Source organism: Xenopus laevis, chromosome 4L, assembly GCF_017654675.1.
Source record: "Xenopus laevis strain J_2021 chromosome 4L, Xenopus_laevis_v10.1, whole genome shotgun sequence".
Taxonomy (NCBI): domain Eukaryota; kingdom Metazoa; phylum Chordata; class Amphibia; order Anura; family Pipidae; genus Xenopus; species Xenopus laevis.
Genome location: NC_054377.1, coordinates 97,248,083 through 97,266,619, shown reverse-complemented (window position 1 = coordinate 97,266,619; position 18,537 = coordinate 97,248,083). Strand labels below are relative to the sequence as shown.

Genomic DNA, 18,537 nt, shown 5'->3' with positions numbered 1-18,537 from the left:
GGCTGTGACATCAGTGGGTGGGCTGTGACATAGGTGGGAGTGGCTATGACATCAGGGGCAGGGCTATCAAGGAAATCCTGTCGGTTTTCCTTATTTGGAAAACCGGGCAGGAAGTTTTGACCCGGGCGGCCCTTCAAAATACCGGGCAGTCTGGTTCAAGGTGGCAACCATACGTTTCCTCCTGGTGCAGCAGGCAGCATAGCTCACCCTACTCGCATTTATAGGTTAAATTTTATTGTTTCCCCAATAACAGGGAAATTAACAGGGAAACAATTTCCCATAACAGATATGTGCCCTAATGGTGATAAGACCATAAGGGGTATATTTATCAAAGAGTGAAGTTAGAGATCTCCACAGTCCTCTAGAGTGAAATACTGCCTCTCTCCATTCATTTCTATGGGATTTTAAAGGCGTATTTATCAAAGGGTGATAGTGAAAGTTCATTTGATGAATACGACTTTAAAAATCCCATAGAAATGAATGGAGAGAGGCATTATTTCACTCTAGAGGACGGTGGAGATCTCTAACTTCACTCTTTGATAAATGTACCCCTTATGGTTGTCTTTGTTGCACATACGTTCTTTCCTTCTAGTTTTTGTTTATAAAGGCTACCAACTAAGGGCTTATTTTACTTTATATAAACCTACAGCACTTGAGAGCAATTAGGGAAGCACAAGTCTCCCTAAAGCAGAATTATGCAAGGCCTACATACATTCGCTCGTAGGCTGAAGCTGTTGCTACAAGCTGCTGTTCTCTCAGCTTTGAATTAGCACAGTCTGACTGCAACATGCTCAAACGCCTGAGCACCAGGGCACAGCTTTTTTCTGTGGTTTTGTTTTGTTTTATTGGTTCACCCCGACCGACCTCCATGGAAAGCTGCCAACCAGCAGGCGGACTGGACGAGCTATGCGCCACAATGAATGCGCAGTAGGCGATCTGCCATTGGTTCCTATAGATCTGGGCGGAGGCGTTGTCATGGTTCCCTTCATGGCGTCTAAATGCCTGGCAAAGTAAAGTTGACGGAGTTTCATGTACGTGTGCTGAAATGTGTGGGACTCGCAGGCCATTAACACTGAGACTTTGGTGAAATGGAGTATGATTGGCTTTCTTGAAGTCCCAGAGAAGACAAATCATGTCCGTCACGGGTTTCCCTTCACCGCCTGTGCAGCCAAGACCCTCAGGAAGAAGGGAGCTGCCCAGTCGAAGTTTGGTGCCACTGGTACAGAGCAGTACAGGTATGGCAGTCTGGCAGAGTTAGCAGATCGATAACATGGCGATGATTCAGAAGCATCGTGTATTGGCCTTAAAGAGGAAGTCCGCAAAAACATAACTTTAAGCTTTTTGAAAAGTAATTTCTAGCAACTTTGAAATTAAAAAATATGCAGACTTTTTATAGTTTTTAATGGTTTCTGACAGTTCCCTAAGCCTAGCCCCTTGCTCTCCTGCAGATCTCTGTGACTACTTTGCTGAGCTGGCTGACTACTGTTACTTTGTATCAACAGCCAGCTGTCCTCAGCCTGCATCCTCCAAACCCCACAATTCTCTGCACATGTGATTTCAATAAGGAAGGGAACATCATAGTGCAATGCATTGTGGGTTATGTAGTTCCTGCATGCTGTCTATAAAGGTCCCCATAGATGAAAAGATTTTTCTTTGTTGAACGACTGACCGATTTTAGCGAAATCCGACCAATCCATCAAATTATCCTGAAGTTAGTGGGAATTGAATCTTACGATTTTTCGTCCAATATCTGTCAGAAAATTGATCGGCCAGGTTAAAAAAAATGTATCGGTCCCAGTGCAATCTATCTATGTTTGCAGGGCCAAGCAGGCAGCTACCCTTCAGTTTTCCTAACAATATTGCCTGAAATGGTCTTTTTAGTTGATGGACAAATCGTTTCTAGATAATCGTGGTCCCACGATAACGAAAAGATCTTTTAAAGATCTTTACATCTATGGCCAGCTTAAGCTGTGGAGTAGTTGTTACAATTTGTAACATCAGTGTTTAGTCCCTCCTTCCCTGTCAGGATTTCAAATGATGCAGATAGAAAAGAACAGCTCGACTGCAGCATAGAAAACGACATTTATTCATACTTTTTGAAGAAACACGTAACTGTGATGAATATATTAGGAGTTTCTGTTATGTGGGCCTCTTTATCAAGTTTTGGTTTGGAAGTTGGAGTTCCCCTTTAATAACAATGGATATTATTATTATTTTTTATTTTGTAAGAGAAATGTGGAGACCCTGGGCAAAGCCACCCTGGCACGATATCACAACATAAAGACTACATCCCAAGAGAAATTCTGCAAATTCTGACATCTGCTAATAGTGCTCCAGAGAAACTTGATTTGGCACCACTCGCAAAAACCCGGAAAGATGCAAAGGTGTGTACAGTTTGTGTGAACTGCAGGCATGTCGTTATGCCAGAATACTTACATATTTTGTGTTAATGCAGCATATAATATGCAAACATTATGCTGTAAATAGCATTATTGGAAATAATGTGAATAGAAACAAGCAAAAAGAAATCAGATAGGTGTGCTTGACTGCTTGTGAGAGAGGATGCATTAGATACATTCACCCAACCTTTTTCAACGTGGGGATTGTTTTTAGTGAAGTTATCATGTCCGCATCTACTACCTCTTGTGTTACAGGGAACATGGAACCTTATTGCATTATGCATATGCTTTCCTTATTCTAACAACAGAAAAGTAACAAAGTCTAATTACATATATTAATGTGCACACTCTTCATTGTCAGCAGACCTCCTTACTTTTGGTGCAGGTGCTCCTTTCATGCAATGGGTCCAGGTTCACCATTTGATCCAACCACTTGCTTAAAATCAACACAACAAGTCAACACTCTGAAGGAGGATGCAAATCAATTTGTTTGTGTTTATTCAGAGGTAACGCACAACACTGCCATTGCACACCTAAGGAAGGGCTCCAGTCCATTCTGCAACTTTGTGCCTTACCCTTAATATTACTATGGGTCAACCCACTTTGTGGTAATTTTAAGCAAGTGCTTACTGCACTAGCCTCTATAGATCTGTCAGCTATTATAGTTATTAACATGTATTTATAAAGTGCCAGCATATGTTATTATTTAACACATTAAATACTTCTGTAATTAAAAAGAAATGTGTGTTTAGGTGTGTCTTCGTCCTACTGATAATGCCTGGCACCACCAGCTCAGAAGGAGCAAGTTCAACCACTTGATTGACCAGCCAGTCTGTCTTAAAGGAGCTGGGAGGTAAGTAAACTTTAGATATCCTCACATTTAGATCTAAATTCTTTAAGTAAGTCATACACAAATCAACATTAAATACTGACTTGACAGCTTGTGGTATGGGAATGCCAAAACCTGTGCCAAAATTTGTGTTGGATGAGAATCACATCATTATTTGATGTAATTATCTTGTCTTTTGTCATCCAGGTGGCCATATGGGTCATGGATTTGCTAGTTTGGCAACCACATTAAACAAGTATGTCATTTCATGCATGGCCATCTTAACAAATGTAGACATCCTTTAGCTCCTCAAGAGGGCACATCCATATTGACAAAAATTACAACAAATAGCAATGAGTATGTTTCATGTGGTCAGTTTGCTGTTTTAACAAAACTGAAATGTATTTGGCACTACTGGTTTGTATTTGCATTGAAAAGTTATAGTAGTTGAAATATATGTCTTGTATGCTTAAAGGTGCCCATACACAGGCTGAAAAAAGTTGCTGCCAGATGATGTTGGCAGTTTATTGGCTCATGTGTTGGGCCCACCGACGTTCTTCCACAACTGATATCTGGACGAAAATCTGACAGTTTTAAAAATCCCGTCAGAGTGAGGACCGCATCGGTTTGTTGATAGCATCCTCACTTAGACCACCTGTATTCCTGTCCTTGCGACCTTAACGTGGTTTTATTGGGGAAAGATCCTCTTGTTGGGTGACCTCATCATGCAAGCAGATTTTCAAGTGGGAGGCATCATAGGTTTTGGTAGCATCTTTGCAAGGTGAAATACACTGATCGACCAAAATTTCCTAATTGCTGCAGGCCTTTGTTGTGGGTGTAAGTTAGCAATCTGATAAATACACTTCTAAAAATCCCATAGGAATGAATAGAAAGTGGGTGTTTTTTTTGTGGTGAGGACTAATCTCACATTTTGATAAATCTGCCTCTGCAAAGAATTTTCATACAAAACACAATGAAAGATTGTTTAGCTGCAGATAAGAATTATTGTTAGAAATATGTTCTTTTGTAGTGTATAACGTTCTACAATGTTTCATGTTTCTAGGGACATCTCCTTCCTCTATGATGTTATTCTTTCCGATAAAAGATCAGTTACATCTTTGCAGCCCATCAGCTGCAACAATGACATGCCTCAGGTAGGTTTTAAATTCAGTGTAATACAAACATCCTGTAGTAAATAGGTACAGGTATTGCTATTTCTGCTTAGACAAGCCCTCTCACCTATGTGGGTTTCAGGTATTCCTTTAGAAACCAATAATGCTATTCAAAAAACACAACATGACTCTACAATGGAAAAATTAACTCTATTGCAATACATTGAGGGAAATCTCATATTGTTGTACAGGTGTGGGACCTGTTAACCAGAATGCTTGGACCTTTTAGATGAGGGGTCTTTCTGTATTTTGGATCTCCATAGCTTGCCTACAAAAATGCTAATTTAAACATTAAATAAACCCAATAGGGATTGTTTGCCTCCAATAAGGATTTATTATATCTTAGTTGGGATCAAATACAAGGTACTGTTTTATTATTACAGAGAAAACGCAAATACTTTTTAAAAATTTCAATTATTTGATTAAAATGAGTTCTATGGCATTTTAGGGCCCAACCACCACTCCACCGAGTGTGCCTTCAAGGAAGCAGATGCTGTGCTTTTCATTGCAGATCAACAGAGCTAGGGGAAGAGCTGCTTCTCTCAGTCTGAAAAAATAACAAAACGCAGGTTGAAAGCAGCAGAGCCAATGTCCCGTGTGCCCTGGCCTGGTCACCTTCTGTGCAAGGATCTGATAGGTTGGAGATACTGTTTGCAGTGGTTTTCTGACACTGCCGCAGCCTAAAATGAAAGTTGTATGCTTTAGTGTAGTAGCCAGTGAAGGGGGCAGAGTTTAGGGGGCTGTGATATGAGTAAGGATATTTCTTAAACAAAAGCCATTGGGACATCACTATAAGTAACTGAGATTGGTTATTCTTTAAATTAGACAAACAAAGCCCCCTCTTCATCTATTACTTTGGTTAAAGATAGGCTTAAATTTATTTAATCAGTGCATTACCTTTCGGATGATAAACTTGACCTTCACATTGCTATTTGGTCACCATGGGATCATTTTCTTTCGAACGTGATGTGATAGCTGAAATGTCCATATTGATATTGTGATCTACATGTTTTTTTATTATTCTTTTTTTAGATTCTGTTTTTTGTTTCAATTGTACAATGTATCTACATGCAAGCGTACAAAATGCTCATTCCACTTTGCACTATACTATTTTTTGTAACAAAAATGTGAAAAATTGCTATAAATAAAATTATACAAACAACCAATTAGCTCTGATACTCTAACTCAATTGTGCTGGATTTAAAATGCAACAATCACTATGCTGGGCAAGTAAACAATCTACAATGTTATATACATGAATATATACAGCTGAACAATATAGTGTAATCATTTCCATAGGAAGGAGGTATTCAGGGAAGTCTTGTGCCAGAAGAATACTATATTGTCAAGAATAAAGGTGTTTTGGGACTGGAATATCACGAGGAGTAAGTAGAATCTTTTTATTTTATCTTAACTGAAAAAATAAAAGGCATGCAACAATTCAAACTATCTAGTGTACATAGTGCTACACTTAAATAGGACACAAATGTCATATTTAAAAATTCGGATTTTGAATGTTCCAGGTGTCCATTGTTTATCAAATGTATTAGAAAATGTAAAGAAAAATTTTGATGTTGAGATAAACACAAGCGTGAAAAAACCAATCTGTTTTTCCATGGTCCATTTTTTTCCTTGAATGCTAGCTTATTTTAGAAAGAAATGTGACGATATTCAAGGTCATGTTTATTATGGAAAAAAATATCACACATGCGAGAATCACATTTATTTTCAGTGAGGCTGAAAATATCGAACAAACTTTCTGACTTCTATAGAAACTCGACAGATTTTACTTGCCAAGTTTTTTCTGATGACTTTTTGCGTTTTTTTTTAAAAAAAAAATACCAACTATTTGAGGTTTCAGAATATACTTGAACATATTTTTGCTTTTTGCGTTTTTTCCCAAATCAAGAAAAAGCAGAGGAATAAGTTATGTGATTTTCTCAGATATTTGCTTTAGAATTAACACATAGTACTTTTATCTTGCTATTCCTGATACAGCAAGTATACAACCCTTCTAAGAGATGACGAGAAAAAGCTACGTCTCTTCCCGTCCTTGTAAGTAGTAAGCTATAATGTTTTTAAAAACATTACTATGTATCTGGTTAAATAGAGTGCATAAATGTTCTTCCTTTTGAATATTTGTACAGGAAACCCAGTGGAAGATCAGAGGTTCTTCAGCTGATGAAGGTGATGGATAGCATGTTGAAGGATGCAGGAGTAGATGAACAAGACCTTAGACTGGAAGGCCCAACTCCGGTAAACGTTTATGGTTGCTTGTACTTTTAATTATAATTTCAGAGGTAAAGATAATTAAAACAACAAGAACATGTCGGGAATTATTACCTTGTTCAGTGCTAATTTTAAACCTTTCATTCACTTGATTAAAAGAGATTGTTTAGTAAATCCACTGCTGTTTAGAACATGCTTAGAAAAGTAGAATCATCTTAACCAGCTGAAGTCTGTCCCTACTGATATGTTTTCAACCAAAAAACCATGATATCAGCTAATGCATGGAACCCAGGACTAAAATCAGTGTGTCCGCGACCCTAACTGACTGTGTGCTGTCTGCAAAGTCTGCTTACCCTAGGGTCATTAAACTTTAAAAAAGAGCTACTGAGCCATAGGCCTGTATAGTATAAAACTGCAAATGTCTTGGATTCACTATAAGTAGAAAATGCAAAAGTGCTCAAAAAAGCATCCTGACTAGCTTTGCATCAATTAATTTTTGGGTTTATACCATCTGCTTGGAAGATAGGGTCCCTGCTTTATTTGTTCTGTTATCATCCATCACTGCTAACTTGGTCTTTCTAAGCCCATGTACACACCTCATCACATTCACTATCCTACCCACACCATAATTCCTATTACTTTTCCTTGAGTACAACCCATGGGGGTAGAATATTTTTGTACAGATTTATGGAAAGAGTCAGTGGTGTAATTTGCCGACTGCCCTCCACCCATCTGGAAACAATTTTTTCTGGTGGTCCCTCTCTGGCCGAGGTTGCGGGTCACCTGCGACACTTGCTTGTCTCTTGTGATTTTGTGTGTGTCGTGAGTTGCATGCAAAATCGCAGGTCACCCATGTTTCCTCTGTAGATACACCACTAGAAGGAGTTTAATCGGTGGTATTATTTTTTGTCTTTTAACGTATAAATTGTCTGTTTTAAATTATGGAAGTCATTTTGAAGTCATTATGCAATTTCTTCTAAAGTTGTTTCCTTATTTCTTATAGATACATAATCTGCTGGAATTGCTTAAAGCCGAGCAGAACATATACAACATTGTGTTTCATGAAGTTATCCGTCAAGTCAGCGTGGAGTGCGTGGAGAGAGGGGAGCTGCTTGCTAAGCTCAGGTTAGCAATAAGGAAATCCAAATTGTATTTTACTTACACAGCACCTCATAGTTGTAATAAAGTTGATGCATTCCTGTCTTGCCCATGGCAAGCTGTATAGCATCTTCCATGTGAATGTACAAAGATATTGCAAATAATCATTATGCTTTGAACATATTAACTCTCATGTGCATATGAAGGGAAAGTATACTCTAAGAATGAATACTTAAAGTGGGCCTGTCACCTACCATAAAAAGCTGCATAATGAAAGTCCTCTGCAAATTAAATATGGAACCCCCAAATTGTTTTCATTAAAACATCCATACCTGTTATAAATTTGTTTAAATACCTGAACTGTCAATCAAATATTACCTGCCCTGCCTCTATGCCCGAGGCATAGAGGAGGGGCAGTCATTTACTTTCACTTTCCATTCAGCACTTCCTAGATGTCACTGCTGTCCTCACATTCCCCTTTCCCTCCTCAGGCTCTATAATTGTGGAGGGCACTGCATATGGACATTAGGTCCCCCATTCTGCTGCATATACAAGATTTTGGGGTGATACACAATTTCCCTTAATAACCGTGTCCACAAAATAGCAGCTGCCTGCTTGCTGTGATTGTATAATTCCAAGACAGAAGGAAACAAAATTTAAATAATAAATACAGTGTAAGTAAAGTTTATTTTGCTCAACTAACATGATAGAAAATAATTTGGAATTATTTCTTAGGGTGACAGGTCCCCTTTAAAGTGACCCTTTTAAAGATTCTTACTAGATTGGCATGTACATATCCGTAAAAATATTGCCCTTTTATTTTGTAATGTTCTTTGTGTCACTGATCAAAATCTAGATATCCATTGTAACTGAAAGAAGTATGGGAGTAGAAGACATAGTTCTTTTAATTAATTGACTGATGTTACCAGCCGTATATCCATGCCCTTTATTGGTGTGTGAATATTTGTAGAATTTGGAGTGTTCAACCCTTTCAAGTACAACCCCGTTCAGGGTATCAGGTGCTTATTCTGGATGACCCTTTCCTGCCCAACAGGTCCAGCATACAATGTAGAAACAAACCAGCAGCACACCGATAGTGTGAAATACATGATTTGTTGTTTATGGTTAGGTATAGGTTCCCTTTAAGTGAAATAAAAATAAAAGATAATCTGTACTGATTTAAAGGGTATATTTTCCATTTAAATGTACAATTTCACTTGAGGCCAATGGAAGCTATCTCTTTTCTTGATAGTACAACGTAATCCACTGAAATGTAATATATACAGCTTTTGTCTAAAAATATCTTACATAGATATATGATTGGGCCTTCCCCAGAATAGTTAATAAAGTTGTCAGTATACTTTTAGTCAAAACATTTACCAGTAGTGTAATATTTAATTTTAGGCTACAGATTTATCAGATAACATTTAGTACATTTTCTTTTTGCTTGTGTTGCTTGTCACTTATCTTTTACTGTCTGCAAAGACTGCAAAACTTTTTTCCATCTGGGTAGTCTTATTTGCCATGTACGAAATTGGAGCAATCTGTGGGTATGGATTCTGTGCTTACATCAAGCTGTGCATGAAAGTTAAGATCCATTCATTTGGCAGGCTGAATCTGTCTCTTTTGACCCCCGGGCCAACATTTTAAGATTGTAATATGGGCCTGTGCAGATGTGTCAGGAGAAAAGTGCATTAATGGGCTAACTCTGCAGGAATTTCTTACCTACTCCATTCGTGGGCCCAAAACCTGCCTGCATCTAAAGGGTGCCCTTTATCACCTTTATGGGGTATAAATTAATGATTTGATTTTTCTACAGAAAAAGAGACCAAAACAAAGGCAATGAATGTACATACTGTTTTGTCACATACTGCAATTATCACATGTTTATGTTCTTGTTTTCCTAGCAGTTTTATTTTTTTTTACAGACAGCGCTATGCAATGCTGCTTGACAAAATTCCACGTCAGGTGCTAAGCCTATACAATGACCTTCTGGCACAAAGAGCACTGGATCGGTGCCTGACCGAGGAAATCATTCATTTCAAGGACTCCATTGAGGATATGACAAAGTTAGTCAGAGAACCTTTACAGTGAATGGGTGGTAAAGTGTTCAACAACAAATTAAGTTTTAGTTTAACAAATGAAGTTTTACATTATTTGCATTAAAATAGCAGTAAACAAATATGTTTAACATAATCCCAATAAATATGCCTTTTGTTGTTCTACTGGAGAAAAATCATGGACTGTTTTCTCACAAGCCTAACACTAGCCTAACTCCTAAACACAGTGCTTTATAGAGGAGGAGTAGGTCCGAACTGAAATAGCTTACATGGAATTCAGTTGAATCTGTATTTATTTTTAATGATATTTACGCCCTTGCTTTTATGTTAAACAGATGCATTCAGTAAACTTTTTTTTGTACTGTGGCAAAGTTGTGGATTGCTTAGTAGTCTGTGAATCATGCTGGCTACACATAGTAGCTTTCTTTATTTAACTTGATTGCCTTACAACTTGATTTGTTGTTAGTTTAGCCCATTTGTGGTTTATAGAATTATAAGATCACAGGCAGAAGCCTGCGGCATATACATGTCTATGAAATAATCTTGCACTGCTTTTCCAGCATGACCTACAAAATTGTCATGTCATTTTAGTAGCAAACATTGGGGTACCTCTCCCCCATATAGACTGGCCAAATGAAACTACAGCATTGCAGATGTATTTCCAAAATGTCTTATTGTGTTTGGCACATTTTGTTCACATAATTTGGAAGTAACGTTATTTGGGAGAACATATATTCTCACAACAGGTATATTACTTACAACTATTTCACTAGGCTAATAAAGCTTGATTATTGCACTGGAAGTCTACATCCCCTCCTAAACATACATTGTGAAGCAAACTAGGCAGTGATTCCCACCCACAGCAAAAGCTTGTGTATATTTCCAGGGGCTGCTGTGGAAACAATATGGGTTGCCTGACTGGGCACTCAATAATAATAACTTGGGCAGATTTTTATAAAACAAACTTTCAAGTTGCATTTGATGTAATGCAACTGCCCCATTCCTGGCTTTTCTGTTTCACCCTTTTATGTTCTTCTCATCTCTTTCTGCTTCTTTTGTCTTCCTCTTTATTAAATGTAAAAAAATGTTAACATATGTAATTTTGAAACAAGCAATAATAATGCTCAATTTTTTATGTTTTCTAGTGAGCTGTACCAGGTAAGAGAGCATGACCTGCGAGTGAGCAGAGATGCTAACCAAGCACATGCAGAATTGGCTAAAGCTCTAAACGAGGCAAAGAAGAATGCAAAGTAAGAATATCAATGATGCAACCTTCATAATCCAAAATGCAACTTTTAAGGCACAGATTTGTTTTACCCAAATTTTAGACTAATTTGCATAATTCATGTGTTAATTGCAGTTTACACACAGTTCACTAATATGGGCACAAAGGGTAGGAACTCCAGAGTTCAATAGTGTACTTATACACAGTTGTGTGCAGGCTGGAGAAGGGCACTGATGTTCAGAACAAGTAACTTAATAGCATCAATGCACAATTAGTTTTGCATCCATTCTAGAAAATTGAATGGGTAGTGCAGACTGAAATTTGTTGTGAATGCTTAAGCACTGTTATGAACACAGTCAGGAAACCTGAAAACTATTTAAAGGAAAGGAATAATCACTGATGGATGGCAACTGTTGGGTATCTCCCAGTGATTATAATTGCTTACCTGACACACTGGGCCGGTGCTCCTCTTAATGAAAACTGCACTGGCCTGGGGTTCTTCTGTAGAAGCAATACGTCTCTGTCTTCTTCCACTTCTTCTTTCTTCTCTGCGAACATGTGCATTAAAGTGAAAAGCCGCCCATTTCTTCTAAGTTTGGCTATTACTACATGCACACCTGGACTAGAACTGAGAGTAGATTAGAAAAGAAGATGATGGTGTGGTGCTCCTGCAGTAAGACCAAGCCTGTGTAATTTTCAGCTAACAGGAACACCATCTTGGGGGGCTCTCAGGTAAGAGATTATTATCACTTGCATTTTACCTTTCCTACTCCTTTAAATCCATTTACTTTTTAGATTCAAGCTTTCTTTATTTTGGTTATCTGCTGGCACCTTAAGGTATAGCTTCCAAGTAAGTCTTTATTTACTTTAGAATCCATCCCCACCATCAGTCAGTATAACAAATATCTATTTCTCTATACTACAGTGACTCCTTACACACATTTGAACCTCAAAATCCCAATATTTCAATAGTTCTTTGCTCATGTAATTGCAGTTGAAAGCAATATTGGCCAAAGGTTTACTTTCGGGTTTACAACAGCTTTAACAGCTAAAATTCTGATTCAATGAACTGTTTTAACATTGTAAAAATGGTCCCAGCTTTGTGCTAAAGTATTTTTTAAGCCATCTTGTGTAAAAGAAAGCATAGGAGGGGCATAGTTGAAAGCCAGCGCTGATGCACCAGATCATTTGAGTATCCAACAAGAATCATTGGAGGCTAAAATCAGCATACATGATTTAACTAAATGCATCTTCCCCACATTACTGGTTATGTTTCCAGTGTCCTAGATGAATACCGGGACCTGTATGAATTACAGAGATCACGTCTGGAAAAGCATCTTGTTCACCTAACTGAAGAGAGGGATCTATGGAGCTCTGCAACATACATGATTGCAAAGAAGGTTATTATGCTTAACTTCCCAACCTAATTAATTACACTGTGATACTACAATAAATCATTGAGTTTTGGAAACGGAGTGCTGGTCCTCTTTACAATTATTTATATACTATTTTGGCCAAGCACCCGGAAAACGACATATTGTGAAGGAGTGCGGGTATCATCTGTATTATCGTGTTATATATATAGATATATAGATATATAGAGATATAGAGATATATAGATATATATATATATATATATATATATATATATATATATATATATATATATATATATATATATATATATATATATATATATATATATATATATATATATATATATATATATATATATATATATATAAATATATATATAAATATATAATATATAAATATATAAATATATATATATATAAATATATATATATATAATATATATATATATATATATATATATATATATATATATATATATATATATATATATATATATATATATATATATATATATATATATATATATATATATATATATATATATATAGAGAGAGAGAGAGATACCTCAATAGATAAAATTACCTCACATATTCAGTAAATATAAATGTAAGGTTAATGGTACAAGAGGCTGAAAATCACTGCATAACTTGCTGGCACTATATAAATAGATGATGAGGATGTATCTAAATAAGACATTTTTGAATAGTTACATAGTTAAATCGGTTGCAAAAAGACAAAGTCCATCAAGTCCAACCCCTCCAAATGAAAACCCAGCATCCATACACACACCCCTACCTACTTTCACATAAATTATATATACCCATATCTATACTAACTATAGAGTTTAGTATCACAATAGCCTTTGATATTATGTCTGTCCAAAAAATCATCCAAGGCACTCTTAAAGGTGGGATATGAAATAATGAAACCTATATGAATGTATACTTAAGAATGCTCATTGTTGGAGAAGGTCCATTAATGTATTATGCAAGCATTAATATTTAAATGCAGCTTAGAATCTGTGTATTGGCCCCATTTCAAACACCATATGCAACACAGAGGCTCAGTAAATAGCACCTCTGATTTGCAGTGATTCCAGGCACTTTCTGCAAGGAGCTTTTCCTTTTGTCTGCATGGGTTTCCTTCAGTTTCCTTGCACACATAGAAGGTTTAATTGGTCACTGATTGCATATAGATATTATGGAGCTCCATAGGGGCAGGGAATGGATAAACATATAAGCGCTATATAAAATACAGATAACACTGGACTTTTTTTTTTTATTTATCATTTATTTCATTTAGGTAATTGAGAGGAACAAATTACATTTGGCTCAGAAGCTGTGTATGTGTGAAAAGTCCTGGACAAATGATATAAGGCATTTTATTGTGATGTTGGCATCAACAGTAAGTGCTCTTCCTTATAACATAAGTTGCACATGTAGATTTAATTAACTTAACCTTTTGCAGGTAGTGGTAATATTAGCTCCATGATCAGCCTCTTGCAGGGCCATAGAAAAAGATCTTCACAGTAGGGGGAGCGTCCATCAGATCTTCTTTGTCTGGTCCACACCCATTGTCGGACTGGGGTGTCCGGGACCCTCTGGAGCTGCGACCTCACTACTCTCCCACTCTGTTCTGTATACCCTTTACCTCCTTTCTCCTACTGAACTCACAGTAATGATCGGCCCAGAGGGAATGGAGGAGTGACCACAGCGTCTACGAGGCTTGGGTATCAGTCAGCAGGGCCCATGAGGGCTGGGCTCACCGGATTTTTTCTTAGTGCCCTTCTGGCCCAGTCCAACCCTGTCCAGACCTCACCTGGTAATAGCAAAGATAAACTCGAATCCTCAAGGAAGATTACATTCACTTACCCAGGGAGAGGTTACTAGGGTTCCTAATATAAATGGTACTATAATGTAGAATATTTAGTCTTAACCTTTTACATTTACACAATGACTATTTACCATCCAAATCTTAAGTGATGTTTAACATTTCTGTTTTGTAATATGTGACAATAATCTCTTTTAAGTGGTGCCGTGGAATGAACATACACATATAAATATCTTTTTGCTCTCTTTTTTTATGTTTGTTGTATTGCGTTTATAGGTAGCACCATTTATTTATAGCTATAAATGGCCTGATTTTTTTATGTACACTTAATAATACAATTATCGTTGTGTACAATTATCTATCCAAAATAGGAATTAACTGCCAGACAGTACTGATTCTTGGCCTTTGTATAAATGCAGGACGAGAATCCGTTGGCCTTTTGGCCTCTGCTACTTTCAGGCCGATGCAGTGCTGACAATTAACCCAATCTGGCAGTAGCCTGAATTAGATTATTGGGTTAGGGAATAAAATATATTTTGTGATTCCACTGTCAGCAACCACTACACAAGTAAATAAGTAAATCTCCTACTTGTTACTTCACAGAGTGCAAAAGACCTGATTCAAATCCAGCAAATAACAGAGAGCTGGAGAGTACATATGACACGTTTTGACCAGGATGTGCAACGTAATGAAGAGTCAAACCGGGAAAAAATTTGGATGATCAGGAATGACCTGGATAAATGGCAGCAGCATTTCCAGGATAATGTCTTGTAAATCACTTATTTCACAATAATTTAATGTTAAATAATATCCTGAAATTGTCTTATGCATTCTGCTCTTGAATTACTACTTTAATTATAAGGCTCATATTCTGTGCATCAGCCCTCCCCTGAGATTGTGCTATCTGTTTATTATCATTTGTCGTTCACTAAGCTTTCTTATCTCGGTAACCAGAGCCTAAAGATGTGTGTATGCATTTTGGCTCTGAAATTCTCTCCATGTGCCTTTGCAGAGGTTGGTGCAGTGGCTTCAGGTGCACATAAGAAAGCTGTTAGGTACATAGGGGTTGATTTTCAGCCTGTGTTTATCCAGAGGCTGAGAATCTGTCACTTGTGGCATATGCCATAAGCTAACTCAGTAACTAAACATTGCAACATATACAAACTTTTGTGGACAAACTTTAACTGGACTGAGCAGATTCACCTAACATGTATATATTGCTTTTTTACCCTTATTCTCTCTTCCTGTTAGTGTAAATGGGCGTTTTGAAGAAGTACATGAAGACGTGATTGAGTTAGTATCACAGGACCTCAGGAAGTGGGACAGTGTAAGCAAAAAGCTGTATCTGGTATTACAAAATAGAGTCTGTATTGCTATAAGGTTCAGTTTGGGGAAAGTCCTTTGCATGAAGTCTTAGCTTGGAAGCTAATGCAATATAACTGATTAGTTGCATAAACTTCATCTTTGTACACTGCCTATGGTGTTGAGATTAAAAATAACCGAATCACTGAGACTAGTAATCCTAAATGTATTTTATAATAAAGGGTAGTTACATTCCTTACGTCCATTGCATTTCTTGTTTCTCTGTATTTAGATGCTAAATGAAGAACTTCAGCAGTTTGAGGGGTGTCAACTTCTGAGCTATCAAGAATCCCTCAACATAGCCTTGGACATTCAAAAGCAGTGGACTGAGCTGGGTGAGAAAGTCCTCAGAAGGCATCAAAGTTCAGATGGGGATGTTACTCCCGAAGAAAAAGCCCTGGTAGATATGAAGGGGAAAATACAGCAGCTCTGCGAGCAGTACAGAAGGAGAATTGAGGGAGAAAATGGTGAGTTATCACATACCTTTTTACTTGGATTATTTAAAAGTAGAAATAAACGCCCCTCTAAATCCCAGCCCCCCTTAACTGGCCTCCCTCCCTGCTACCTCTCCACAGATTTTATTCCATTCAAATGCATTTCTACTATTTCTAGTATTTATAATCAAGCAGTATCCTGGTTCTCTTTTTACCTTTCTAACTACTCCTCTGTTGCTTTTACTGACAAATCCTCTCAGAAATCCTTTTTCTCTGTTGTCTCAGGGGGACACAGTGAACACTGGGGTTAAGCTCCACCCTCCAGGAGGCAGGACACTTCTAATTTTACGGGGATTGGCAGAAGGTCTTGCTTAACCCCACACTGAAACAACCTATTCAGTTTTTAAGTCTCTTGCTTCCTAGGAGGATGGACAGTTCTTCACTAAGAAGATAGCCCCCCCCCCCCCCCCCCAGCTTAACTCGGTACCACTTCTGCTCCCTGCCTCTGCCTCTTTCTCTCCTTTGCCTCTCTCTCGCTTTCACCAGTGGTGGCTCCAGTGTTCCCTAAGGGCAGCTATGTTTCTCTTGTTGCCTTGTACCTTGGCCATACCCAGGGCTCCTGCCACCTGAAGCTCTCTGAGGACTCTGGGAATGGACACGGCTACACAGAGGTGGACCCGGGCATCACAGGCGCCATTTTCTCTTTCGCGCCGGAGTTGGAACGCATATATGTTCCAGCCACCATCTTGGAACGCAGCACAAGCAGGGTGCTAGCGTTTTCCACTCTGCTCCTTCTTGCACAGCAGCCACCGGAGTCACTGAGGCGTCCCCGCAGTTACACCTAGGGTAGACAGGAGGCTTGCGGGGCAGCCCTACCAGTCACAGACGCGGCAGCCTTTAAGGATCCATCAATCGTTACTTGATTGTTACATTTAACTAACCTGCAGCTTTTGACAAATATTTTAAATTTTAGTGAGCAAAAAGTGGACCATAGGTACAGGAACTACAGAAAGGGATACTGATTAAATGAAACGTTAATACATTAATTTAACATTATTAAATTAATGATAATGATTCACATTGAACATTTGTGCCACTTTACAGATCCATATGAAATCTAGAAACATGATGTCTCCAAAAATTATTTATTTCTTGTACCCAATCCTGGTGAGTTTCTGGTCTATTTAAGTACTAATGCAGTGCAAAGCCTCAATGGTTCATTAAGGAAGACAAGTGCTAAATTGCACCCGTGCAGTTGCCCAAGTTAACCAGAGATCTTTGCATACATTTTCCAGCTGGTAGCAGACTGATCAAAACTAATTTCTGATAGGTCCTATGGGTAAATGCACTGTTTATAAATATGTTGTAAGGCAATTTGTACAACACTGCTTGTAGCTGCATTAATATAGCAGCAGATTTATAAAGATAACACAATTGTTTCTTGTCAACAGGTGTTGCAGATTCTCTCATGGCATTTTCAAGTAGCTTAAAGGAATGGACTTTGCATGTGTCTGCACTTAAAGGCACTCTACATGGAATAAGAGAATGTGATTGGAGTCAGTTCTGGGAGTTAATTTCTGAATGGAACAACCTCACATATAAAATCTTGGGGCTGATAGGTATTCAGGAATTAAATGAAGAAACTAGTTCAGAAACGTATGAAAGGTATGTCTAATTATATAAGAACTTTAAAAACTATACAATAGATGTACTGTATAATATGCAAGAACAATGAATAATCTGTAATCTGTTAAAAGTGGTGCTGTCTTCAATTATCATGAGTGTCACCTTTATTACATAATTTACCAAAACATATTAAAATAAGCTATGTACCCCCTATTTCAATACATGATGATGTCAGAAGTCACATTAAAATTCCTCAGGGACTCCTCATATACTTATGTTACATTATGTTCATTATTTCCTACAGAACTTTACTCTCTAGAGACTAAAGTGAAAGTATACAAAGATATATAAGGTCTGGTTCAGGGACAAACTTTGAAAGATGAAGTGTGCACTATAGTTCTAATACCAAATGAGTAGCTTTCAATATTCACTAGATAATAATAATAATAATATTAACATTATTTGAAAGATTTTTCAGTGTGAAAGAAAACTGTTCCCACTAAGATAGGTGGGAATTTAATTTAACCTTTGATACTCTTAAATTCAAAAAAAGTGTGTTATGATACTGATCATAACCATGAGTCTCCAGAGACAACTGCATGAGAGAGTTTCATAGACACTAAAGTTTAGTTTATCTCTGCACAACATATTAGGGCTCATTTAAAGTGCAAAAAGAAGGCCACAGTCAACTGTTTGTTTTTTTGCACTTTGCAGGCTGCGTTAGGGTGTGCGCCAATAGCTGCAGGCCTCTGCAGCTCCCTTCACTGATACAGTGCTGACTGTGTTAGTCAGCTCTGTTTTAGCACAGGGGGCGACACATAGCTGTCCCTCCTCCTTCCCTGAACCATGCAAGCAAGGTACAGCGCAGCAGGAGGTGCAGCACTTTCCTTACTGTC

The 18,537-nt window shown here is 37.7% G+C and overlaps 1 protein-coding gene across 1 annotated transcript in view; it reads left to right on the top strand.

Moving 5' to 3' along the window:
- The first annotated feature begins 947 nt into the window (after positions 1-947).
- Positions 948-18,537, top strand: part of LOC108714366 (axonemal dynein light chain domain-containing protein 1) — a 32,422-nt gene continuing 14,832 nt past the window's right edge. The window contains exons 1-16 of the mRNA XM_018258530.2: positions 948-1,235; positions 2,230-2,384; positions 3,152-3,252; positions 4,292-4,382; positions 5,700-5,785; positions 6,399-6,455; positions 6,548-6,656; positions 7,633-7,754; positions 9,656-9,796; positions 10,933-11,037; positions 12,292-12,412; positions 13,692-13,793; positions 14,823-14,989; positions 15,471-15,546; positions 15,814-16,048; positions 17,467-17,680. Of these exons, the coding sequence (XP_018114019.1) occupies positions 1,133-1,235; positions 2,230-2,384; positions 3,152-3,252; positions 4,292-4,382; positions 5,700-5,785; positions 6,399-6,455; positions 6,548-6,656; positions 7,633-7,754; positions 9,656-9,796; positions 10,933-11,037; positions 12,292-12,412; positions 13,692-13,793; positions 14,823-14,989; positions 15,471-15,546; positions 15,814-16,048; positions 17,467-17,680 (1,985 nt within the window). The 5' untranslated portion in view covers positions 948-1,132. The remainder of the gene's footprint in view (positions 1,236-2,229; positions 2,385-3,151; positions 3,253-4,291; positions 4,383-5,699; positions 5,786-6,398; positions 6,456-6,547; positions 6,657-7,632; positions 7,755-9,655; positions 9,797-10,932; positions 11,038-12,291; positions 12,413-13,691; positions 13,794-14,822; positions 14,990-15,470; positions 15,547-15,813; positions 16,049-17,466; positions 17,681-18,537) is intronic.